The sequence below is a fragment of the Aulonocara sp. 'chitande type north' Nkhata Bay genome, linkage group LG14 (assembly GCF_057382095.1).
Source record: "Aulonocara sp. 'chitande type north' Nkhata Bay isolate Kocher_YH1m ecotype deep benthic linkage group LG14, A_spYH_male_GT1.1, whole genome shotgun sequence".
In the NCBI taxonomy this organism is placed as follows: Eukaryota; Metazoa; Chordata; class Actinopteri; order Cichliformes; family Cichlidae; genus Aulonocara; species Aulonocara sp. 'chitande type north' Nkhata Bay.
This window is the reverse complement of record NC_141357.1, coordinates 1153766-1180406: the sequence shown is the minus strand read 5'-3', so window position 1 is coordinate 1180406 and position 26641 is coordinate 1153766. Positions and strand designations below refer to the sequence as shown.

The 26641-nt window shown below is 44.1% G+C and overlaps 2 protein-coding genes across 9 annotated transcripts in view; both read left to right on the top strand.

The window, feature by feature from the left end:
- The first annotated feature begins 1115 nt into the window (after nucleotides 1-1115).
- LOC147313830 (A disintegrin and metalloproteinase with thrombospondin motifs 8-like) lies at nucleotides 1116-18726 on the top strand. Its single transcript, XM_086260512.1, has 9 exons — nucleotides 1116-2214; nucleotides 4043-4282; nucleotides 8735-8867; nucleotides 8985-9152; nucleotides 9947-10236; nucleotides 13137-13323; nucleotides 15350-15522; nucleotides 15801-15976; nucleotides 16586-18726. The coding sequence occupies exons 1-9, from the start codon at nucleotides 1498-1500 to the stop codon at nucleotides 17328-17330; spliced, it is 2829 nt and encodes a 942-aa protein (XP_086116638.1). The 5' UTR covers nucleotides 1116-1497; the 3' UTR covers nucleotides 17331-18726.
- A 1818-nt stretch (nucleotides 18727-20544) lies between these two features.
- zbtb44 (zinc finger and BTB domain containing 44) overlaps nucleotides 20545-26641 on the top strand; it is a 40206-nt gene continuing 34109 nt past the window's right edge. For 7 of the 8 annotated variants that reach the window (XR_015124561.1, XR_015124563.1, XR_015124560.1 and 4 more), the window contains exon 1: nucleotides 20555-20842. The gene's annotated coding sequence lies outside the window, so the exon portion shown is untranslated. Of the gene's footprint in view, nucleotides 20843-26641 lie in introns of all 8 variants that reach the window. The other variant, XM_086260510.1, reaches the window with a different exon arrangement.

The window sequence follows — 26641 nt, the reverse complement described above, 5'->3', positions numbered from 1 at the left end:
CGCGCTTTGTGCTGCAGAGCGCAGCCACTTGTAGCTCTCCAAATATTATTGTTGCCGTACAGCATGAGCGACATGAGCATCATCACCACGCAGTCTGCTCAGACAACTCTGAATCAGACATGTTTCAGAAGAGCACACAGAGCATCACTTGATCAGAAATAGATACACTGATAAACGTTGGTCATGAATTTCAATCTCATCAAAACATCAAGCAGAATCATTTACATGATATCATTGGATTAGGTAATAACGTGTATGTCACTTTAATGTTGCAGCTGGAGGTGATTTGAGTGACTTCAGCACTGCTGGATCAGTACAAGGGCATTAAATCTGTAATTTAATAAAGTACAGCAGTGAATGTACAAAGTTGGGGGTAGGGAGGATGGGCTCCAGCAAAAAAGGATGAAAAACGTATCTAACAGAGATCGATTGATTTGGGAACAAGACCAAAACCCTCCTAGAATCAAGTGTTGCCACTGAGGAGGCCATCATGACAGTAACGACTGTAATATTATTGAATGGTCAACATTACAGAGTACCACACGTCTCCAGCTTCTACTAAAGAAAACGGGGAACAAGTGAAAACAGAAACTTGATTTTTGGGCAAACAGCGACACCTAGTGTCTAACGAAGAGTGAGCACAAACGCTCGGTCCTTGTGCTTTGGCGCCATCTGCTGGTACATGTCGTGATCTGTACATCTGTTTGGGGTGCAGGAATTTTTTGGCATTTGTTTTTGATTATTTGATGAGTTTAACATTCAGTTCAAATGCAGTTTTTTATTCACTGTGTGTAAAATCTTGCTTTATTTTAGTATTTAAAAAGAAGCTTCTTCAAACGTCACATATTGGAGATATGAGAAGAATAACGTTCATCCAAAATCATCACTAACGCGATTAGACGTTTCCCAGTGTTCGGGGTCAGTTCCAAGAAAACTCGGCGCCTTTCTTCGTCTTGCTCTTTTGTGCGGAGGATGAAGCAGGCCGGATTTGGAGAGGGGCGGGGTGGGGGGCTCCGGGCCCTGTGGGGGCCTGCCACTCACACACCTCCGAAATAACTCGCGTAGCGGACTCCCAGCTATGCGTAGTATAGATGTCCTGTCGCTGCCATACAGCACGCTGGGTTAATAATAGGAGCGCGGTTGTCAAGCTGTTTCAGAAGGGGGGAGTGTCGGCCCATTCTTATTGGACCCGTTTTATCCTCGAGTTTCTCATGAAGTGTGAGTGGGAGGAGAATTTCCAGCAACGGAGGATATCAAAAATAAGCCCCCTCGTGTCCAGAGAAGAAGGGAAAGTATAAATACCCCCGATATGTCCAGACTGCAGCGGTGCTGGTGAGCGGCAGAACAGGGAATGATAGCTGGTCGAAGCTGAGTGGGACTGGGAGCTCACTTTCATTTCAGTAGAGACGTTATTGCGACTGCAGAAGAGAAAGGACATCATCTTTGTTAGAGTCTTTATTTTTGATCCACTCTTCAGCGCGTTTCTGTCTGCAGACGATGTGTGCCACTGCGTGTTTGCTCTTTTCGCTCCTGTGCGTGGTCAACGCGGCACTTGCCTCTTCGTTTGAATCAGAGGATGTTGTACCTGTTCGGATAAACGCAAGAACCAGCGGGCGCTTCTGGAAGAGAAGCGAGGAGCAGCCGAGGTTTGTCCTCAGTGCGTTTGGCAAAGACTTTACTCTAAACCTCGTCCCGGACACCAGCTTCATCGCGCCTTCCTTCACCATCCAGCGCGTCAAAGCCAGAGACGTTGAAACTTTACGCAGCGCTCCAGGTGCCCGAGCCGTCCCCCAGAAGCTTATGAACAGGTCAGAGGAGAGCGAGGGCCACCTGAGGAGCTGCTTTTACTCCGGGAACGTGGATCAAGATCAGAACTCACTCGTGGCTGTCAGTCTGTGCTCGGGCATCTTTGGCTCCTTTGTAACGGAGGGCAAAGAGTATTTGATTGAGCCCAAACTCCACGGCGGCCCGGGGCCAGCCTCTGCCGAGGAGCCGCACGTCATCAGGAGGAGAACATTCAACGACAGCAACGGTGTTTCCCTCCCGTCTGATCACGCGGCCGTGGAGCAGCACAATGGGGAAAGTTTTACGCACGGCGACGGTGACGCAAGGAGGGAACCACGCCGGAGACGCTTTGTCTCCGCGCCACGGTTCATAGAGACCCTGGTGGTAGCAGACTCAACCATGACCCACTTCTATGGAGATGAAATAAAGGTCAGACGCCATGAACTCATTCTTTCCTGCACGCACACACTTACTCGGCGCCCAAACAAAGCTTTCTTTAATTTCTTGGCTTAGACTCTTCCATAAACAGGCCGCTGTTGTAGACGTCATTCCATTACCCCCCCCCCCCCCCCTTTTTATTTTCCCATCCTGTCTGCAAAGTCAGGATTCACACACTCGAAAATATAAAGGCAGGCATATGTTTTTCTCTCCGGCTGCATAAAACATGTTTTGTCAGTGAGGGACCTTGGGCGGAAATCGATGAGCTCCCTGTTTTTCACAGAAAGATGTCAGGCCAAAGAAATGCAAGAAATGCTAGAGCACATTCCTAGGGACTAGGTCACCATTTGGCAGCAAAGCCTCAGCATCACCAGGAAGACTCACAGCGCTTTTCCATTCTGTCTTTACTCCGTGATTCTTTAAATCAGCCCTTCTCTCCCACATAAAACCTTCAGTGTTTAAAGTGCACTAAATGTTTATTACGTCCTCCTTCCAATCTAAAATCAGTCCTGGTTCCAAACAAAGCTGAACCAGTAATAAGTAGGACTGTGCCAAAGTCCGCACCAGCCAAATTCTAATCTGTTTGTGTTTAAGTCACTCCTCAGCTGCCAAAGTCTCCATAGTATTCCCCAGGCAACCAGACACAAGGTGAGGAGAAAGGTTGCACTGATAAACTTGGCTCACAGTGGATTTTCCATCCCAAATCACACATTCCTTTATTTCTATGCAGTTTTCTACAAATAGGGGCCGTTTCAGTGATTTGGTTTCCGCAGGCAAAAATCAACATGTGGTTCCGTGGGTGTGCTCACAGCACATGTGGAAAAACTTTCAATGTGGGACTATCAACCCACCCTAGAAAAAATGATTTCACTGAGAATACACATCACGCTCACACTGTCTGTGATTTGGCAGCTCTGAAACACGGTGACACAGCAGCTCAGTGGAAATCCCTGACGCGTCTCCTTTAATGATAATAATAATTCCAGGCAAAGCACTTTACAATTCCACTATTCATTCACACACTGGTGGAGGCAGCTACAGTTGTAGCCATATTGCGCCATTGGCCCCTCTGGCCAACACCGGTAGGGTAAAGTGTCTTGCCCAAAGGGCACAACGACCAGGACAGAGAGAGCAGGGGGATCGAACCGGTTACAGATGAGCTTCCCGATCCCCTGAGCCACAGTCGCCCCATGATTGTGTCATGGGACAAGTAACTTTGGGGAAAATGATTTCAGGCCACAGGTGCAAATACATGTCGGTTTGTCTGCCTACAGCTCTGGCCATCTTGTATGATGTTGGCATCCGTTCCTTTTCTTTGTTTGCTGCAGCAGTAACATACAGTCCAGGACAGCTCCACATACCAGCCAGTTTAATTTCCATTGTAGAACACACATGTGCTCAGTGAGTAGTACTTCATAGTGTTTATGCTTTTATTTTTGTGCAATTACTGCATTTGGAAAAAGTCTCTTTTCCATTTGAAGGCATCAAACGAGGCTCGGCACGTTAGAGCCGAGCTAACCAACACACTGGCCCCTCTACACGATTACACATGCACATCTAGTAAGTAAGAAAAGGCAAAAATGTGTTTGCAATCTGTTCAAAATTTTATAATGAAGCTTGTCCCGCAGACACAAAACATCATTAAAGTCTCCTGGAGTAATATACCGCACACACGCACACGCTTTCTTGTCAAGATTTCATAAAAAAATTCTCATTACCATCACGTGTATGTTTATTATAATCCCACACTTGTGAGGGACAGCCAGCCTGGCTCCAAACACATCTGTAGGCTGAATCATAAATATCCTCTCCTCCACAGCACTACATCCTCACCCTCATGTCCATGGCCGCCCAGCTTTATAAGCACCCCAGCATAAAGAACTCTGTGAACATGGTGGTGGTGGAGATGCTGGTGGTGGAAGATGAGGAAATTGGACCGGAGGTCTCCAGCAATGGAGGTGTGGCTCTGAGAAACTTCTGCTCCTGGCAGCAGCGCTTCAATCCACCAAGCCAGAGGCATCCCGAGCACTACGACACTGCCATGCTGTTCACTAGAGAGGTGAGGAACCAGCAGACGAGCATACATCTGATTTTGTTATTTTTCTCATTTTTTGTTTTATTTGAAGCTGTTTAGGTCTTTGAAATAAAACACAGCATCATCTGCAAATAAGGCTTTAAACATTTATCTTTTAAACAAGATGAACATCTTAACAAGAAGTCATTAACTACACTATTTATAGCTTTTAACTGCACAAGTTCAGAGAAATGCCATCATTATCCCTGAATAAAGGCATTGTTTAATATCGTGCAATTGAAATTCTAAGATCGCGCGACGACATCTGGACTGTGCAAACGAGTACTCAGCCATTTAGTAACTGAGACACAATTAAAACCTACAGGCAAAATTAAGAGTTACTGTGAAGTGTTCATTAAGTCATAATTTGCAAACGGCAGTGGCCTGAGAACTGATCCTTGAGGAACACCGGAGTATTTCAGGTTTCATTGAAAGGTTTAACAATGGGAAGTGATTTAGTCATGAAGCAAAAATGTAAATGCCATCCATCCATTCGCTTCCGCTGATCCTTTTCAGGGTCGCGGGAGCCTATCCCAGCTGTCATAGGGCGAGAGGCGGGGTACACCCTGGACAGGTCGCCAGTATGTCAGGGCCAACACACAGGGACAGACAACCATTCACACTCACACCTAGTGACAATTTGGATTATCCAATTAACCTATCCCCACAAGCTGAATGTCTTTGGACGGTGGGAGGAAGCTGGAGTACCCGGAGGGAGCCCATGCAAACACGGGGAGAACATGCAAACTCCACACAGAAAGACCCCGGCCTGATGTTGGAATTGAACTCAGGACCTTCTTGCTGTGCGGCAACAGTGCTAACCACCGTGCCACCGTGCTGCCCAAAATGTAAATGCTAACAAATAAATTCTATTTTTTTAATGTTTTATTGAACAAATCCCTGTGTGTCCTGTAAAAGGTACATGTATTTCTCTCACTGCTGAAGGTGGATTCTCATGTTCACATAAACTCAATGTGTGCCACCTGCTAGCAACCAAAGCAATAAAGGAAGTTAAAGAAGGAGAATTAATGTATGATTCTCTAAAACAGAGCTAAGGCTAATGCTTTTAAAGGGGATTTATTACAGCTACGTTATATTATTAAAGCAGTTCTTTACGTTGTAATGGGACTCTGTGCGACGCTTTTTCACCGACTAAATGAACTACAAGTTTATGGCAGCCATCCCAGCGACCCTCTCCCTCCTTTTAAGCCAAGTTTCTTCTGATTGGCTGCTCTTCATAAATAAAACCCACCAAGTGGGTGGGGCTTGTACACTCACAGCAACAGATGGTAACAGAGATGAGTGTATTAGGGATCTCTGCTCACAGTGACATCATACAGATCCAAAAGTAGAAAAAAAATAGTTTGAAGTAAGAAAGTCAGATTTGACCTCACACGGATTATTTGTTACTATTTGAAACGTTCATCATGTTTAATGTTAGGATCCTCTGAAGTAACACGTGTGTGATACAAAGTAGGTTGTGTGCCCTCAGCTGGACGTGTTTAGCAGTTCATGCAGTGTGTGTGTGTGTGCGTGCTAGTAAAAAACACCTTGACACAGAGTCAGTCACCACGATAGGTTACAGCAGTCAAGCTTTTTCTTCAAAGTGCGGTTTTGCCGTGCTTCACGGAGGATGGACGGTCCTCTCACCATCACGTTCTGGCAGATTTAGTTTCCCGTTCAGAAGACAACCAGCAAGAATGAGTCCGAAAATAATCTCTGGTGGAATTCAGTGCCCCGCCAGCTGTGGGAGCATAACGCGGTTTCACAGGCAGCAAAGCCAACCGCCCAGCAATTATCTAAGCCAAAGTGCCACACAGTGGCACAGGTGCGCTTTAGAGCAGCTGTAGTGACACTTGGAGGTCTCCCAGCTGAAACAGCGCCTCGCTTTAAACCAACCGTTGTCATGCGTTATTTTTTTAACAACCCATAGAAAAGAAAAACTTTCGAGCTGTCAATTAAAGATGCTGAAACCAGAGATGGAATAATCTTTTCCAAGCTGGGGAAATGTCAAAGCAAAGCAAACAAACTGTTCTTTATGGATGCTTCGACAGGAAATAAGTTCACAAGTCCTCGGGGTTTGAGTTGCGATTGGCTTGTTCTGCTGCATTTGGCTGCCTTCTTCCATCTGGTATGTGCGTGTTGACAAGGTGTTAGCAGACAATACATTAGGCGAGGAACTTCTCTATTATTACATTTTTATAGCTAAGTGCCCTGGTTTGCGGCTCGATTTGATGACAGGCTTGGCATTTATCCGCCTACAGAATGACGTTAGCGTGTAAATCTGACCCCGGCTCTGAGAAATAATGGAGAGAACATATGGTTTTGTGCTGTCTTGTGCTGGATTGTTGAAGCGGCTTTTCTCTGGGGGAAACCATCATTCACGCCAACCCGGGTTTCTGTTTGTTTTTCCATTTCCGCAGAAATACGCTTTGAAATGCAGAGGACAGAAGGCTCCTCGTGGATGAGCTAACTTTAGTGCCCCTACAAACGGTCGAGCTTTAGTATGTGGCCTGCTCGGGGTTGCAAATGCGTGCTGTGCAAGCCGCAGTCAAAAGAGAAGACTGACGCTGCGTAAAACGCAAAGCTCGCGGCGGGTTGCATGCATTGGAAACATGTCACTCGTGCATCTTTGCGGTCTCACCGCGTGTGTGTTTGTACAACATTGCGGTTTGAGCTCTGACCCATACGTCGAGTCTTGCATCTGCATGAAAGGCATGGTTTGCTGTTGTGGAATAAGGTGAGCAAACACAGACTGAGCTGCACTCAGTCCCTGTTTCCAAGTCCAGATGTCTTTCCAATCACAGAAGGTCCTGCCTCGTGTTTTTTAGAGAAGGCGAGGCCGTGGATGCATCTGTCCATGCTACACAGAAATAAGGAAAGATGTCTGATATAACACACGGTCACTTCTCCCACAGCTGCGGATATTTATTTGCTTTTGCTTAATGATGGAAACACTGAGTAACATGCTTTTGCTTGTTTTAATAGATGGTGAAGGTTATATAACAGTCATCAAGGGTTGCTAATATATTTACTGTATTTGACAGAATAATGGCTTTAAGTCTTTAACAGTCCAGCCTGCAGTGCCATATATCCACAAGCTATCACGCAAATATTTGGGATGTATAAAATATTCGGACGTTGCCTGTTTCAGTTTGAATCTTTCAATTTAGTTTGAGTGAAACGCAGTTTTAGCAGCAGTGCAGCTGTCCCATTACCTTTGCTGGCCACTGCCACTTCCCTCCAGTGTATACTGGTTCTTGTCACATACTGTACATAGCGCTCCAACTTTATGCAAAGCTGCACTCGCTGAGTTAATATGCAGCTAGCCACCAAACTATATCCACACAGGAGGTGGTTGTAACACCTCAGGCTGCTACTGAGTGTGCATGAAAACTAGTCAGAGTCCAAGCAGGTCAACACAATCAGGCTTTTTACTGCACAGAGGACGAAACTCGGTTCCCAGCTCCACGTCACACTCACGCTTTGTAACAATCTTAAAATTGCTGCTTCGTTTACTTTGGCATAATGCACATTATATAGAGATCTCTGTACATACCTTTACTGTAAGAGGACTGATTGTGCTAGCTTCACTCTCCAGAGGCTCATTCTAAAAACCGAATATTGTAACAAGCAGCCACTGATGAAAAGTTGAACCAGTGATTAATTATAAACAGACTAGAATAAATAAGCAATTTAGCAAAAATGAAAAAGTTGGTTCAAAGTAGAACGGAAAGTTTAAAGTGACCAAACAGCTGACCTAGAAACAAAAGGCAACTGTGCTCACGGGACACTTTGTTTGAATTTGGACCCTTTTTGTCTGTTTTAATTCTTCGTGGCACAAACACGAAACGTTCCTGGAAACATTCCTCAGCGATTTTGTTGTTACTGACACAATAACATCACACAAGTGCTGCAGGTTTGTCTGCTACACTTCCGTGATGTGAGTCTGCGATTCGAGAACATGCCAAAGGTACAGTGAACTCATTGTTGTGTTCAACAAAGCAGTTTGATATAACTGAAGCTTTGTGGTGTGCCGTCATCAGAAGACGTGCACATAAAGGGCTGCACGTGGTCAGAAAAATACCCAGGTCATTAATGCTCACCGGTCCGGTGATGTAATAGGACAAACTGCTAACACAAGGCAGGACGGATCCATTCTTCCATGTTGTTTACATCAAATTCTGAACGTTGCAGCAGAAACCGGAGTGGCACCGAGCGTCCTTTTTATTCTTTCTTCCTGCTGGAGTTTGAAGTTTATGGAGCTTCACTGAATTCCAGCTTTATCTGGAGAACCCGTTCCCCTCCTGTATTTGAAAATCCCAGAAGGAGAAGCCACCAAAGTGAAACTACGAACATGTAATCGTGGAGAAACAAAGTAGCTCTTTTTTTCAGTTTATTCAAATCTGACATTTTTGTTCTGTGTTTGTGTTCCAGAACATCTGCGGTCAGAAGAGCTGCGACACGCTGGGCGTGGCCGATGTCGGGACGATGTGCGATCCCAAGAGAAGCTGCTCGGTTATCGAGGACAACGGCCTGCAAGCTGCCTTCACAGCTGCACACGAGCTCGGTGAGGTCGCATTGGGGGGGCTGACGCGATCCTCGGCTTTATGGAAAAGCTTCTTAGATCGAGTTTTCAGTCATTCCTAAACACTCAAGCACCTTCAAAAACTGTCACCTCCTGCAGGTCATGTGTTGAGCATGCCTCATGATGACTCCAAGACGTGTGAGAGACTCTTTGGGGATTTGGGAGGTCATCACCTGATGGCGCCTGTGTTCGTCAGCCTCAACAAAACCATGCCTTGGTCGCCCTGCAGCGCGCTCTACGTTACCGAATTCTTTGACAACGGGCACGGTGAGGCACACTGCAGCTTGTTGCTCTACAGCAGACATTAATGTCTTGTGCCAGTGTGGCTGCCTGCCACGCTGTGACTCTGTTATTAGGGCTGACTCAGAGATATATAAAACATACGCTTCCTCTCATCCTCTCGTGAACCGAGGCTTTCCTGCTTAAACGTGCCGCTCCCCTTAAATTACGGGTTGGACGCTCAATTTATTTCGCCCGAGGTTTCCACATCCTGCTCTCTTTCTTTTGCCTTACCTCTGTTGCTCCCTCTCCCCCTGCCTTGTTGTGCATCTTGTATTGTTTGTATCCTTGCTAGATCTGTCAATGAACCTTCTTTTCCACTGAGTCATAATATGGACTTCTTCCTGTTCCCCACCTCCTCGGCCAAAAGCAACAGCTGGTGTCAGCAAAATATGTTCTTTATCAGTTGGAAAATGTTTCCAACAAAAACTCATGTGGCTGAGAATGTTCATTCCGAACCGCAGATGTCATTGACAGCTCCAGACAAAAGCTTATTGAATGCAATAAAGATCATTAGAGGAATAATGGAAAATAATCAGATTTGGATTACCTGTCAGACGTCCAGATTCAGAGCATTAGGCTGCCTATAAACATGCACTACATCAGTTAAAGTGAAATTATTCTGTTTTATAGTCAGGACACAGCTTGCACTGAATACTTTCCCACTGTTGTCATGCCACACGCAGCATATTTACGATTGTCACTGTGCCGCGAGAACCACAGTCTCCACAAACCCCGATATAATCGGCCTCATACGGACTTGTTTTGTGCTGTAACCACAGGGGACTGCCTGCTCGATGTCCCAGAGAGCGCCATGCCTCTACCAAAGGAGCTGCCAGGCTCCAAGTACAGCGTGGACCAGCAGTGCCAGCAGATTTTTGGAGAGGAGTTCGTCCACTGCCCCAACACCTCCGACAGCGATATCTGCAGCCAGCTGTGGTGTCAGGAGGAGGGGACGCTGGAATGCTCTACCAAGAAGAGCCTGCCCTGGGCTGATGGCACCCCCTGCAGTGCCAATGGAAGCTGCCTTCATGGCGTCTGCGTGCCAGTCTATGAGGCAATGAAGCCACTGGTAAGCCCGAGTCTTTTTCCCTGTTTTTTAAAAGACACCTTACTAAGTTACATTTGATGGCAGTAAAATCCTTTGCTTTCATGAACAGGGACCGGAAGTATCTCAGCTACCAGCTATGAACACCAGCATTAGCTCGCGGTATCAGCTGTGTAATTCTCACTACTGAGTCAGTGCCCCTCCCACACGACCTCTTTTATTTTAAAGTTTGACCTTTTTATTGTATTATTGGTCAAATATTTTAAGTATTGCTAGCAGGAATTTTATCTCACAACACAAATACTGCATCCAAACTTGCCGACTTAGCAGCTCTTATTGAGTGCTCACACATGATCAGTGTGTACATTGAAAGATATGCTTGCAGAGTACTGTGGAGAAGCCTTAGAAATAAGTTCACCGTGACACACAACTAAGAAAGGGACACAGTTTGTAGGTAGATGTGCAGAAATGCACCTCCTGCATGCCTGTTTCACATCAGTGCACCTGCTGCCTTTGTGCCGCCGTGCTAGTGAGCCTGATTTTTGTTTTTTCCTCGTCAGTCGGTAAAAAACAAAAAGTGAGGCTGACGTTTGTTCATTCAGCTGTTTCCCAACACATGAGCCACACCATCCTTGTAAGGCCATGAGGTGATTAGGCTTGTAGTGGCCATGGCGACAACATAAGGTCACGATTGCTTTTGGAAGAAAAGAAATATCAGTGCAGCTTTGAGACCAAAGATTTTCACACGAGGGTCAGAATTAGGGCTGGGTATCGCCACTGATTTCTAGAATCGATTCGATTCGATTTGAATCTGGGAAATTTTGCCTCACACAGTCAGAAATATTATAATTCAGATCTGTACATTTACATATTTTTGTATCTATAAGAAGGAAGCTGACACTTTCCAGACTTTACCAAAGGTGTGAGCATCACAGCGAGGCCTTTGTGTCAAAGTAGCTGAGGATAAACACAGAAACACATGAAGGAGATTTTCCTGTTCTGGGATTTTATAAAAATATTCTGCAGTAGATCAAAAACAAATGAAAATCATTAACCAGCATATGAACATCACCTCTGATGTTACAGCAGTTTTATTAGAGACACGGCGTTTTGCATTTTGCATCATTTTAAAAAGTTTACATTTGTTTAGAAGCCTGTTGAACAGCAGAAATTAGGTTTTCTTTTTGGAAGTAAGTAAAAGAAAAAGAGAGAGAGAGAGAGAGAGAGCTGTGCATGAAGTGAGATTTTATCCTGGTGGAAGCAAAACAGTAAAAGTCAGAGTGAATCCATGACGATGTTTATGTGAAGCGTAGTTTGGATCTTCTTTGGCTGCTGGTTCGGTCAATATTGTTTGGAGAGACATCAAACTAACAGCTTTAGAATCAGTGAAAAAAGGGCGTGAACACAAAGCTCGACCCGCCGACACATCAGAGTCAGCGAGCTGTCGGCTTTCAGCCCCGACCGTGCCCGTGCCGTCGGTGAGAAAGTCACATCTCACTGATTCTGATCCGCGGGTCCGAGCTTTGTGTTTACGTCTCTGTGCAGAGTCTGTGCTCCTGCTCTCATTTACTGTTTTAGCTGTTTGGTGGTTGTTGAAATTTTGTGAGGTTTAACCTGAGATTCTGGCGTTTTGGGCAAAATACATTTATATAAAAAAATCGATTCAGGAATTTAATGAATCGATATCACGTTATCCAAGCCGGAATCCATTTTAATCGATGAATCGATTATTAAAACCCAGCCTAGTCAAAATCCTTGGTTTTCCAAGCTTTTTTCTGAAGCACGTGTTTTTTCAGTAACCCTTACAGTCTTTGGACCCTGTTCCCATCTTCTTGCATGTTGCATGCTGACGTTGTTTATTTCACTGGCTCACCACCAAAGAATGTTCACAGTGTCTGATGAGTCACTTCCTTTCAACAGAGTAATCAGGTTTGTAGTCATAAAGCTCTAATGAGGCCGGCATCCTCAGCACATTTTGGAGGTTTTGCTCATGCTGCGTTAGATAAGCTGTGGATAATGCACGAGTTGTCTCACAGTTTATTCTTAATCTGATGTTCCAATGAACATAAATGCACTAACTGCATGTCTTTGGCGTGTGGGCGGAAGCTGGAATACCCACAGAGAGCCCACGCAAATATGGTAAGAACCATCAAGCTCCGCCCCAAACTGTGGATTCAAACCCACAATGATAGCAGAGAGATGACAGCAGATAGCAAAGCTAATACGCTAACAACAGACAAGTGATGAGAGTCAGCAAGGCCAAAATATTCCCTGTGGTGGAGAATCTCACTGCTTCCATAATACAAAACTCTGCATGTTTGTACAAAGTGTTGCATTAGCTGAGACCTGACTCGTTTTCATAAATGCTGCCATTTCAAGTTGAAGTACAGACATTAAAGGGCTCAGAGAACGCATTATAAACTGAGCTGTGTCTGACTTTGGCGAGTTGAAATGCAGATCCTTCACGATACCTTTTTAGATTTCCTCAAAGAACATCTCAGCATCTTATTTAAGGTCGGTCGCCTTGATACCTTCTCCTTGTGTTCTGAATACACATCTGTTTATGAATCCAGACATGCTGGCCGTTGGGATGTGGTTCAAACTTATAAAACTTCTGGAAAGAACAACCTTGCTAGCAAACACACATGCACACGCGCACATACTCACTCAACGTACAAACTTGGAGCATGGCAGGTTCTACTAGCAGTGAGTGACACATGTGGCAGGAATGTGGGTAGAGTCAGACAGCAGGCGCGTGCCGAACTTCAACACAGATTTAGCCTCGAGTCGCGGCATGCCAACACGCTGTGCGGCCTCAAACCCAGAAGCCCAGACTGTGGTTTAGGCTGCACAGCTGACATTGCCTTTGGCTCAGAGCACTAACCAACTACTCTGCTCTTTTTTTCCTGTGTGTTTTACCGCAGATGGTTGTGGACGGCGGCTGGAGCTCGTGGGGACCGTGGCAGCAGTGCTCTAGGACATGTGGAGGTGGGGTGGAGTTCTCCTACAGGGAGTGCACTAACCCAGTGCCTCAGAATGGAGGGAAGTACTGTGAAGGGCAGAGGGTCCAGTACCAGTCCTGCAACATACAGCCATGTGACAACAATGAAGGTAAGGGTCAACGTAATACAGCTCTCAGCTTTCAAATGAACAAAGAAACAGCTTCTTATATCGCTTGTTCCCAACAAATGTTTGTCCCACATCTGCACTTTCCATTGTCCTACATTTGGCCTTGACTGGCAGCATTGACCCGGGGTGAGTCTGGCTGCCACAGACCTACTGTAGATCCGCTTTATGCAGGCCAGATGTTAGGTGTGTTGGCATATTTGGGCGAGGGTTGGCCCCACCGCACGTTGACCCCACCTTATGATGTTTTGGCCACAGTTTCCAAACCCAACCCTCACCATAAGCCACAGGAACATTAGGCCACAGGATGTGATCCCCGAGTGCCTCTGCCAAAGCCCAAGATCTACATCGCAACCTTAAGAAAAACTCTCTAAACCTGCTCTGAAATGTGCTGTGTTCTTCCCCAGGCTCCACCGTGTCTTTAGAAATGAAAATTAAGCTTTGCAACAGATGGACATTTTTATGAAGAAAAAAACAAAACAAAAAACTATGTACCAGCTCGTGTTCAAACCACTCCACAAACTCTGGAAGAAACTGTGTAATTTAAACACATTAAGCTTGGTTCTATCTAGAACCTCTTTTCTGCCAAAGTGCTGCCAGTGTTGTTGACCACACTGCAAATCATGAGCAGGAGAACAAAACAGGTGCTTATAGACATCTACCGACCACTGATGTCAGCAGATCCAACTTTGTAGTTTTGCAGTTTTGACTTGTTCCAGCTTTTTGCGACATTCAACTGTCTTTTCTCTACAGAGTTGTAGATAAAAGACAATTCATTGTAGATAATGAGCGGGGACAGCAGAGCAGGCTTGGATTAAAACTTGTGATATTCCGACTTGAGCAGCAGAGCTCGGTTGGGGCAGGGGTAACACAGGGATGGAAACAAGTGACGAGCTGGAAGCTAAAAGTCTGACGCTGCAGACATTACAGATGGAGCTGCAGGCGAGAGGAGACGAGGGTCGGGATTCTGTAACGAGTAACAACAAAATAAGAAGTTGCATAAGCACGCAGCAGGCTGGTGGTGGCAGAGTTGGATATTTGTAGAGAGCTTGATTGTTGTGATGAGGCACAGCTGGCACAGATCTGCTCGGACTCTAGAACAGCTGTTTGCACTCAGATGATCACAGGCCGACAGGGAGACGGCACTGGAGGCAACAGGGGGACGCTCAATCGAAAAACAGCATTTTCTAGACTGACCCACAGCCTGCATATAAAAGACAGATGTAGGTGCTGTGATTTGAGCCATCTTGTAAGCAGGGATGGGGGGATGGGAGTGCGGAAATGACCACCCATGCAGCAGGGACATGTCAGCGACACTAGTGTGGACACTAATTTACAAATTAAGACTCATGTTGTAGACATGAAACTAAAGACTCCAATGAAACATCTTCACTGAGGGCAGACCAGAGGAGTCACTAATGTATCACTGTAACCAATAAAAGAACTGCAAAAACACACCATATGGCCACGCCTCCTAATCTTTGAGTCAGAGTGTTTTACAGTCACGCACTGAACTGTGTGGCCTGCCTTTAGAAACATTAGCAGAAGAATGGGTCGTTGTAAAGAGCTCGCTGAATTCCAGTGTGGTGCTGTAACAGGATGGCACCACTGCAACAAGTCAGTTCATGAAATGTCCTCCCTTCTAGATATCATGAGATTCACTGTGAGCGTGAATATTGCAAAGGGGAAGCTTGTAGAAATCTCCCCAACTCGGCCGTGAAGCATCCTCCATCGCCACAAAAACTGCACGCTTCAAGCATGGCTGAGCTCCTGTAGGTGCGATGTGCAGCTGGCCCAGTACGTTTGTCCATATAGTGTTTTCTAATCAGGTTTTATGTTTTGATGCTACATAATTAATTGTTGTCCACCAGCCTGATCCAGACTCTGCTGATGTTCATGTATTTTTCTGCGTTGCTCTAATGAATATAAACATACAGTTGATCAGGTGTTCGGATTATACAAATAATATTGTTTTGGTAGAGTATCTTAATTTATTGTTTCTTCATGTTAGGTAAAAGTTTCAGGGAGGAGCAGTGTGAGAAGTACAGCAGCCCCAACTACCTGGACCACAACGGGAACGTGAAACAGTGGATACCAAAGTACGCTGGTGTTTCTCCCAGAGACAGGTGCAAGCTGTTCTGCAGGGCCCGGGGCAGCAGTGAATTCAAGGTGTTTGAATCCAAGGTACAATAACGTCACTCGACAGCAAATCTCAATGAAAGGAAAGCCAGTAGTCTGAAGCACTGGTTCAGTTTTTTAAATCAGAATAGTGGTTTTAGAAAAGCGTCACTCATTCCTGAAGTCCCAGCTCTGCTTCATAGCCAGTGTCATAACCAGCTCCAACATCATGACCGTGACCTCCATCCACTGATGAACACCCTGACATGATGTTGAACTGTATTCAAAATATAGTTGAATGGGACATGTGTAGTGACCCACCGATGCTTGCTCCATCCCTGCAGGTGATTGACGGGACCCCCTGTGGCCCTGACACCACATCTGTGTGTGTCCAAGGACAGTGTGTGAAGGCAGGCTGCGACCAGGTGATAGGATCCAACAAGAGAGTGGACAAGTGTGGAGTGTGTGGAGGAAGTGGGCTGACCTGTAGAAAGATCACAGGCTCGAGCAACAAAGCAACGTAAGCCGATCAGATCAACGATAATGCAACCGTTCTCCGACTTGTATCCCCATGTGATGTCTGTGTTGTATGTGTAAGGTCGGGGGGCGGGTTCATTCCACTGCAGGGCGACCTGCCACTACATGTGGCGAATAAACTTTGAACTTGAACGTGATAATAAAAATGATAAAGCACTAAAAGGCTTAGACAAATATATTGATGTCTTTCCTTCTACTGTAGTTAATTAGTAGATTAATTGATTGTGTTGTTAGATCATATTTCGCCCACTATAATACAAATCTTTTTTTAAATTCTACTTGCTTATGTTGTACTTGAGGCCCATTCACAAGAATTTATTCACCCCAAATATCAATTTAGGTCCTTCATAACGTTTGGCCCAGCCATTTGTGGTATTCTGATTATCTGTCTCATTTTATTTATGCTTTTTCTGATCTACTCAACATAGTTTAGATAAGATTAGTAGTTTCATACATGTTGGTAGGTTGATTATAGTTTCACGCTTCTTCTGTTTCAAACCAAGTTCATCTCCTTTCACCTGGAAGTTCTAATTAATGCACAGATAAGATATTCTATAGTAAACTGTTATCTGTTCTTTTTCTTCTCCATCAGCTATGGATACAGTGACATTGTCACAGTTCCCACTGGCGCTACTAACATTGACATCAAGCAGCGGAGCCACCGAGGAATCAAGCACGATGGCTACTACCTGGCTGTAAAGAGAGAGAGTGGCGGTTACATCCTTAATGGTAACTTCTCCGTGTCCACGGTTGAGCAGGACATTCCGGTGCTGGGCGCAGTACTGAAGTACAGCGGCTCTTCCACGACGCTAGAGAGGATCCAGAGCTTCAGGCAGCTCAAGGAGGCCATCACCATCCAGCTCCTCGCCACTGCAGGAGATGGTAGCCCTCCCAAGGTCAAATATACTTTTTTCATCCCTAAAGATGTGACTTTGAACAAACCCAAGGAGAAGAAGGGCTCGTCCCTGTCTTTGCATATGATTCGTCCGTTTGGCGTGCCTGAATGGGTGCTGGGCGAGTGGTCTCTGTGCTCCAAGACCTGTGGATCCGGGTGGTCCAGGAGAAACGTTGAATGCATGGACGACGAAGGCTTCCTCTCCAGTCAGTGTGACAAAGACCTAAAGCCCATAGACATCAGGCCCTGTGCAGATCTGCCCTGTCCCATATGGCAGATGGGACCTTGGTCTGCCTGCTCACGAACTTGTGGTCAGGGGGAGCGCCACCGCAGCATTTTCTGCATAGACTACACTGGCAAGACTGTTGAAGCAGAACAGTGCGATCCAAGAAAGATCCCAGAGCCGGTGTCTGGGGAATGTTTCAACCAGGACTGCTTGTGAAGAACACGAGTACAGCGGACTCATGGTCATAGTGCACTTATGAACAATGGATGGATTACTGAACAGGTGGACGCACCAAGAATAATGCTGGGGTCCATTAGATCAGGGACAGTATGACTACAAACACACACAGAGCGATCCACAAAACCAAAGAAATGATAATTATGACCATTCTTTTTCACCTGCAAGATGTTTTATGCCTTTCAATCTGGAGGGTCCTGTTGTTACGCAGGAGTGGCAGTAGTGGCAGTGGTGGTGGGTGGGGGTTAAACGTCTACATCCCAGGGCCCATTGCCTCATAATCCATCCATCTTATCGACTGGTTGCATCAAATCACATCAAAGGCTTTTAGCTGAATATTGCTATGTCATTCTGTTGACATCATTTGACAACCACTATTGAAACAATGGAAATCTACCTCAGGATGTACATGTGATGCTATGCATAGTTGCTAAGAGAAGGTGCAGTGTGTGTGTTTCCTCCAGAATGAGAGATTTAGTCCAGCTTAAAAGATTGTTTTTGGAGGCCGTCTGCTATTAACAGCAGTTCGGTGGGGCTAGAACAATGAAACCTGCTGTCAGACACCAGCACAGTGTAAATATACCTCGTCCAGCTGTAATCCACAGAATCAAGCCCCTATAGAGCTTTGATCGAGCCACTTGCCCTTAAATAAGGTACGGACGTACGATCGAGGCACTTGTGTGTGATTGCTTCGTCTTTTCAAACACACATTAATGTAATTTGTGTTAAATTCGTGTGACGAGGACGTCATGGTTTTATCTGGAGAGTTAGTATTGTTGAGCCAAACCCATAGCTCTCACTATATTTACTGGCTGCTGGAGCCAACATCAAAAGCTAGGCATTTCCCACACTTTGTACATGTATTAGCCTCGATCATGTCTGGTCTTTCTGATCGGACAACCCAACGACAGACCACTCGACCCCGTAACGTAACTGTAGCCTTGTTCCATGTCCACGTGCATCACAGTGTAGTTGAGCAACAGCAGTACAACCAGTCTGCAATATTTTATTTTGGAGGTGTTATTACTAAGTTAAGTGATAAGCATATTATCTATCATGTATATGAAAAAATAACAGTAATTTTATTCATTTTCCCTTTAGTTCATGCATCATATGCAAATGTTTGCAGATGTTTCAGACTCATGTGTGTATATTTGATTTCTTCATTCCTGTTGTTAATTTACAGTATGTTATAAAAGAGATGGAGGATTAGGCCTGTATCCCTTCAGTGAAGGAATATGCTATTATTACAGCTTCCTTTTTAAGCTATTTATTTTTGTAAAGTTTTTACCTTGGACATGTAAGTAACATGGCAGACGCTGCTGTCTTTGAGATAATTGTCTATAAAATGGTCAAATAAACACATTTATGTCGATGTGTTGTTCTCTTGTACTGTGAGTGACCCTCCACAAAACATCACTAAAAACATATTAACATATTGGCATTATTAACTACGCATAGAAATTTCGAGTGAACATTAGCGATAAGGACTCATAAATTTCACAAAATATTTCACGTAAGATCTCCAGTATGGAAGCCCGTTTCCGCCACTAAAAGAACAAACAAAAAAACAAGTATCCATAACTCGAAATTTCAAGTTATTAACTCAAAATTTTGAGAAAAGTATTTGAGTTATTTTCTCAAAATGTCGAGTTAATAGGTCTAAATTTCGAGAAAATAACTTGAAATTTCGAGTTATGGATCCTTTTTTTTTTTTGTGGGCTTCCATACTCCAGGGTTCATTTTTAGGCTGAACGACACTAAAACTCGCCACAGATGTGTGGAATTCTTTTAGGTGCCTGGTAGCTTTTAAAAGTTGGGTGAGGCAAGTTTTACAAACCGAAACCTTTTCCAAAGTTCTGTAAAAATCCTCCCACGCTGGAATAACTTCTCCGCTCAAATATTTCAAAGACAGCCATATAAGAATATATTCAGTAGCTGTGGTTAGGGAGGAACCCAGCCACTTAACAACATCCTGTTTTAACGCCTGTTATTCTATATTCTGAGCTTGGTTGATGTTAAAATCATAATAGTTCAAAAATACCAGCATGACCATAATCACGTTATCCACAGTTCAGTTTGACTTTCAGTTGGTATGCAATGTTTCAGCACACCGTAGAGCTTTATCACGCTGAAGAAATTCAAAGTCTGAAATGAAAGCTATTTAAAAGAAATAACGAGAAACTCTTTTGAATGTCAGTCAAATGATGACCAAAAAATAACTGTTCAATCTTTCTCCTGTGTAGGAGTGTTGGGGGCTGTTCATATGTTACAGTCCATCCATAATGATGGTTGTCGTCATCTTGTTTAGTTAATCATTTAATTATCTTCTTACACCAGTTCAAATGATTTATTATTATTATTATTTCTGCTTTTTTTCTGGCATTACTGGGAAAATGGACCTCAGCCAAAATGCTATATTGCATTGCAGAAGGTGGTCAGGATTATCCTCTTCACCAGAGCTCAGATGATCCAGTGCTCTTCACCAGCTTCCCCCCAGCAAAGTATACTGAACTAGCCACAAGTGACTGATAGAAAATCTCCTGTACTGTGCTGCACAGACCGAAGCACCTCAGCTTCCTCGGAGTTTAGCCTGTTGTCGGTCTATGTACTCTTCCACCACATCAACATCCTGTCCCAAGATATTCACCAGTTGTGCAGCTGTCCTCTTACTTCATCTCTAGTCTTATTCAGATACAGAAGACTTTTCTCCGACTCCATAAAATCACCCACTGTAATACTCCTGCCCATCACTAATGTCCAACCACTGCAGATTCATTAAGAGTATTTCTGCAGGTGGCATGACCCCGAGTTATACTGAAAGTCAGAGGTTTACATGGTTAACAGGAGCTCCTGAACTGCACACCATCATTTTATTTAAAAGTTACAATAAATAGAGGCATCAAGAAACACAGGATGTTGTAATATAAAAGGATTTAGAAGAGTTAAAATCACAGATTGTAAGTAAAAGATTATCAAATTACTTTAAATAATAGATGATAATATAAAGACGAGAAAATGTACAAATACAGCAGATTTGCACATGCTGTGATTCTATGAACATCTCTATAGAGAAAATATAAACTTCACACAAATGCATACAAACAGTGGGGACCCCCAAGCTGCCCCGAGGTGTGCGTACACAGCTTAATGTGAGACTTCCTGTTTCTGACAGTACTGTACAGTACAGTGGGAGATGCGCGTTGCATTGTGGGGGTACAAATACAGCGCAGAAAGGACAGCGGGGAGCACAAAGGGGTAAAAACTGCACCTCGGCAACTTTTAACACCAGCCTGCTGTAATGTGAATTCATGTGAGCCTTAATTAAAGCGCGACTTTTGGCGGCTGGCAGGCTGACAACTGCTGGAAGAGCGAGGAATGTGAAGGGAGCGGAGAAGAGCGGCAGGGCACACCGCTGTCTCCAACTGCTTTGTCAGCTGAGCTGTTTGCGACCCGAGGCCCATCCGTTATCACAGGCCTCACCCGAGAAGGTAAACTACCTTCGTCCGCTGTGCCTGATAACGCTAACCGTGGTGTGTATATTCCTGTCTGGTTGTGTTGCTTTCTCGACACTGAAAACGACAGACAAACCAACTAAGAGCGCCGTGTTGTCTCAGCTATCGCTAGCTTGGCAGCTAATGCCAGTTAGCTCCCGTGGAGCAGCTGCGTCAAAGTGCAGCGGCTAGTCTGCGGTCAAAACGGAAATGGGAATACGTCGGCTTCAAAATAAATGAAGTCAATTAAAAATGTTCTCTTATTTTGTATATTTCTGTCTTAGTATTTATGCAGATTGGTAAAATCTCAGACTGCAGTGCAGTTCAGAAAGCTAACTTAAAAAAACACCACAGGTCTACCAGCAATAGTTGTGAATAACACATGAATATAAATGATGACTAGTATAAATGGCTATTATAGTCATATAATAGAAATAATCACTTTACGTCGTGCAAGTTGTAGGTAACAACTGTGTTTTAAACCCGTTGAACGACACCAGTAACTGTCACACATTAACGTGCCCCATTTGCTTCAAATGATTTGTCAGGTTCGTTTGGCTTTTATTTTGAAAATTCAAATCGCCTCCTGGCAAACTCGGCGTCTGTTTGACACCGTTAGCTAGTGTTTGCTAAACTGTGATTGTTGTTGCAATCATGTTCACGGAGCATCTTGTCCACTTGAAACTGAGATGCACACACACTCGAAACACACACACACAGTCGTTCTTTGTTTGTTTGTTTTATTCACATTCTCAGCTTTCTGCTGTTATAGTCCTGCACTTTGCTCACTTTGGCTTCATGCAATGCAATTAGTATAAGTACAGGATGAAGGCCACGCCCCCTCGACCCTGTCGTCTGTCATATAGTCATTATTTAATCAGTTGCATGCAAGCTTATTTGTCTTATTATTCACCTGCTAATAAACTAATAAACAGCATCAAAACAAATCCAGAGTCTAATGTGGGAAACAATCATGCTCACTTTTAAGTAGCTGTTACAAAGAAGTATATTTATGCATTTTTCCTCCAGAATTTGTGTTAAAAATAAAAATCTCTTTCAGAGTGTCAAACCTAATGTTTGAACTTAACATGAGGATCAACGTTATTGTGGAGTGTTCAACAAGTCATTTTGAAATGTTCTCTAAATTAACTTTAGAGTGCCTCCATAGTAGGGCTGCACGATTAATCGTTAGAAAATCGCGATCTCGATTCATACTTATGTGCGATCTCATTTCCAAATGACAACGATTTAAAAAAAAGACGACGACGACTGTACCGCATTTTGATCCGGGACGTACTCTGCATGAAAACAAGCGCTCAGGCTTCCTGCTCAACAAATGACGAGGGCGGAGCCTTATACCACGATACAGAAGCTGCCGTGTGATGCTAAAATTAGCAGGAAAAAACAACGGAGAGCACGTCAGGGATGACGAGAAAGTGACAGGAGAAAATCCGTCCCGGTCAAGCGCTTCCCTATACACGTCGAACTCCCGCAGGCACAAAGAACTTACGGAGGCTATCACTTATCACCTGACCAAAGATATGGCTCCCATCAACACTGTGCAAAACGAGGGATTTAGGAAAATGATCAACACCCTAGACAAACGCTACACAGTGCCGTCCTGCAACTATTTTTCTATTGTTGCACTACCTGCTCTGTACACGCAGCGTCGAGCAACGGTGGAGACGGAATTTCAAGCAGTACAACATTTTACGGCAACGACAAAATGTGAGACATTTGTTGTTTTTATGTTTATTTATTGTTTTTATGTTCAGTCTCAACTGTTACGAAGTTGATGTGCAGTTACTAAGTGCAATAAATATTTATACTGGAAAAGAAAATCGTGAGAGAATCGTGATCTCAATTCTAAGCCAAAAAATCGTGATTCTCATTTTATGCAAAATCGTGCAGCCCTACTCCATAGTGATTTAAATAGTCCTCTAATGAGTGAAAGGGCCTTGGTCTGATCACAGGAGGACACAAAGTGAGGAAGAGCTCCTGGTGTTAAGAAAAAAAATCTCTTGTGAATAAGCGAGCAGCCAGAAGTTTACCAAGTGCCCGTGCACTTTAAAAGGCTTTGTTCCTCTGGACGTTACAGGATTCTCCCATGAATTTCACTTCAAAATTCTTTCAGTGTCTCTGTCAGAGGAAAGTTTGACGAGGCGGGTAATATCATGAGTTAGCACACCGGGCAGATGCTGCATATGTGGAGGAATAACATTTGTTATTGATTTTTCTGCACACGTTTTGGAATAACTTGGGCGTGGAAAGTTGAATAGTCGATGCAATTATTTCTTTTCTTCAAATACATCTTCTCTCTTGTTTTTTATCTAGACGGTAAGAAAGATGGACATAGCTTCCACCATCCTGCAATCTGAAGGCCACCAGGTGGCAACAGGTGTGATTGTTAAGAGACTCCCAGTCTTACAGAAGTGTGTCGGGGTGAAAAGGCTTTCTTATGTTCGTCACCCATTATGAGTGACATCACACTAAATAAAAAATGAAGCCTGTTTTATAAACGTTGGTCAGCTGTGGTGTTTTCCACTTGATCATTGGCTAATGACTTACAGTCACAGGCCTGTCCTGTGAATCCACGGGCTCTGCCTCACGTTCTACTTTTAGAAACAACTGAGAGCGTAGTGCTCTATTGAGAAACCAGAGAGGCTTTTAAGACAGGACGGGGCCTGATTGTTCATAAATTTGAGAGAAGAAGGATTTTACCCTGAATTCTGGATTGAACCAACCTGGCTGCAGCATTTTGGATCAAGTCAAGACTTTCAGGGAGTTTTTAGAAGAACCTGAAAATCTGAAACAGGATATTTCTCATTTTAGCAACATTGCACAGATTTAAGACATGCCTGTTGTGAAACCTGACCAATTTATTGCTGACATTATTTGCCAATTATTTGCATTTACAACAACAGTTGAATGAAGAATTTAAAATGTAGAGACACCCTTCAACCATGTTGTGGGTGTCCAAATTGCCTAGTTTGCCCACCAAAGAGGATTGTGCAGCGTCGCTGTTGAAAACACGTACTGTGAATGCTGCAAAGAGAACAACCAGCGGATTCAAGCAGAGTCACGCAGACTGTAAATAAATAAGAGTGCGTAACAAACGTTTTATGTTTCTGCGTCTGAATGAAAAAAATATTGTCTGGTATTTTGAATTCACTCTTGAAAAGGATTTGTGTCGTCTGACTTCATAGGTAAATGCACAGCAATGCAAATATAAATATATAAAGAAGAAGTAGAGGTCCTTGCACTCCGGAGCTCCATGATTCCCTCGAATCAGCCTTTTTTCTTGTGAAATGTCTGTTTGCCATCTCAGCTTCATGTTAAAGAACATTGATTTGAACAGGTTAACAGAAATCTCTTCTTCGGACAGGAGTCTAACCTCGTGGTGGAATTAAAGCTCGTTTTCTAATATGCTCTGTTTGCTGGTTCAGACTCCTGTTGCACCACCGCAGCCCAAATCTATAATTCACTTTGCCTTTACTGGGCCAACATGGCCCAAGAGTATTTTCCTTTGGTGAGGCCGTGTGAAGGAGAGTGCGCTCTCCCTGTGAGAGCCCCTTCACTCGAGCTTTTGTTTGATGGAAAATCTCATGCCTCAGAGAATCCACGTCTCGCAGACAGCTGCTCGAGCGTCCTGCAGTGCGCTGGCCTCCACATGGGTCTGGCTCGCATCGCCGCGCATCTGCTTTGATTGTTGTTACATAACTTGGCATTTGGTCCTCTGCGTTCCTACCCCTGCCTGCTTTCAGCCCCCCTTCACCTTCCCCTCAGAAAGCACCTCGTTGTATTCCTCTCTACCTTTATCCACTGTCCTCTGAACATCGAGCACTTGCCTGTCCCCCTCTGTCTCTGCTCTCGACGTCATGTCTTGCAGGGTAATATTTGACCCCTCGTTTTGTTTCTGTACTTCTGATTGTTGAGTAAGTCAGTGATTCCACACCCGAGTCTTTGACAGCTCGGCCTGGATTTGACACATTGACAATGATTTAAAGAATAATCATGTAAAGTTTGGGTCAGTAGAAAAGTCTCAAACTAAAATAAAGACAAAACAGGCTCTTAAAATGTCTTCAATGTCCTGTTGCTTCTTGGTGTTCAAATTGAAGTGCGATTACTTTTTGAAGTTGTCACATTATTCATTCTGCATCGTTCTTCTTTGGTCGTCACACACACTGTCATTTTAAGACATAGTGATGTGGTGTGACACACTAATGTGTCATCTTCTACTGGTCCTCTGTAGGGCTGGGTACCGCCACTGATTTCTAGAATCGATTCGATTCGATTTGAATCTGGGAAATTTTGCCTCACACAGTCAGAAATATTATAATTCAGATCTGTACATTTACATATTTTTGTATCTATAAGAAGGAAGCTGACACTTTCCAGACTTTATCAAAGGTGTGAGCATCACAGTGAGGCCTTTGTGTCAAAGTAGCTGAGGATAAACACAGAAACACATGAAGGAGATTTTCCTGTTCTGGGATTTTATAAAAATATTCTGCAGTAGATCAAAAACGAAAGAAAACCATTAATCAACATATGAACATCACCTCTGAAGTTACAGCAGTTTTATTACAGACACAGCGTTTTGCATTTTGCATCATTTTAAAAAGTATAAATTTGTTCAGTATTGAACGGCAGAAATGAGGTTTTCTTTTCGGAAGTAAGTAAAAGAAAAAAAACAGCAGCTGACAGCCTGTAAACAACGGCAGACTTGTGCGTAACAAGCAAGCGAATAATGAAGAAAACAGATTTTTAGACGGGAAACTGTTCGAGAGAGAGAGAGAGAGAGAGAGCTGTGCATGAAGTGAGATTTTATCCTGGTGGAAGCAAAACAGTAAAAGTCAGAGTGAATCCATGACGATGTTTATGTGAAGCGTAGTTTGGATCTTCTTTGGCTGCTGGTTCGGTCAATATTGTTTGGAGAGAGATCAAACTAACAGCTTTAGAATCAGTGAAAAAAGGGCGTGAACACAAAGCTCGACCCGCCGACACATCAGAGTCAGCGAGCTGTCGGCTTTCAGCCCCGACCGTGCCCGTGCCGTCGGTGAGAAAGTCACATCTCACTGATTCTGATGCGTCGGCGGGTCCGAGCTTTGTGTTTACGTCTCTGTGCAGAGTCTGTGCTCCTGCTCTCATTTACTGTTACTGTCGATTATTAAAACCCAGCCTAGTCCTTTGGAAGTGTAACAGCAGCAGTGACAGCCTGATGACTACATATAAAACAACTATTCAGTAGTCATCATAGCCATGAGTAATGACATACTGCTGCAACAATCAAAAGTATAGTTTATAGTATAACAGCAACTACATGAGGATGGTGATATTTTGGTTGGTGCTGTAATCTAACCTCATTCATTTCATTGAGGTCATGCACTTCCTCAGCTCCTAAAATGTGTCTGTTTACAGTGTTTTTCTGTTGATTGCTGATTTAAGTGAAGTGAAAACCAGATACGTGTCAGAAAGTTGGGGAGGAGGGCAGTGAACACGAAGGCGAGATAAGCCCTGACTCTCGCTGTTTCTGATCTGTGTTGGAAGGAAAGCTAATCCTTGCACACCTTCAGAACTGAACCTCCACCAAAGGATGTCTGTGAATACAGAGCAGGCGAAGACACTCCCGGGCGGCAGCGAGCTCACGGCTACACCTGCTGAAGCTAACAGCCAACAGAAGAGCCTAACTGGTCTCCGACCCGGACCAAATGCAACAGCTTGTAGAAAGAAAATCAGTTATAGCCGTCTTGGCCTGAGCTGAACTGAACAGTGATTTAATTTGAGCTGCTGTGA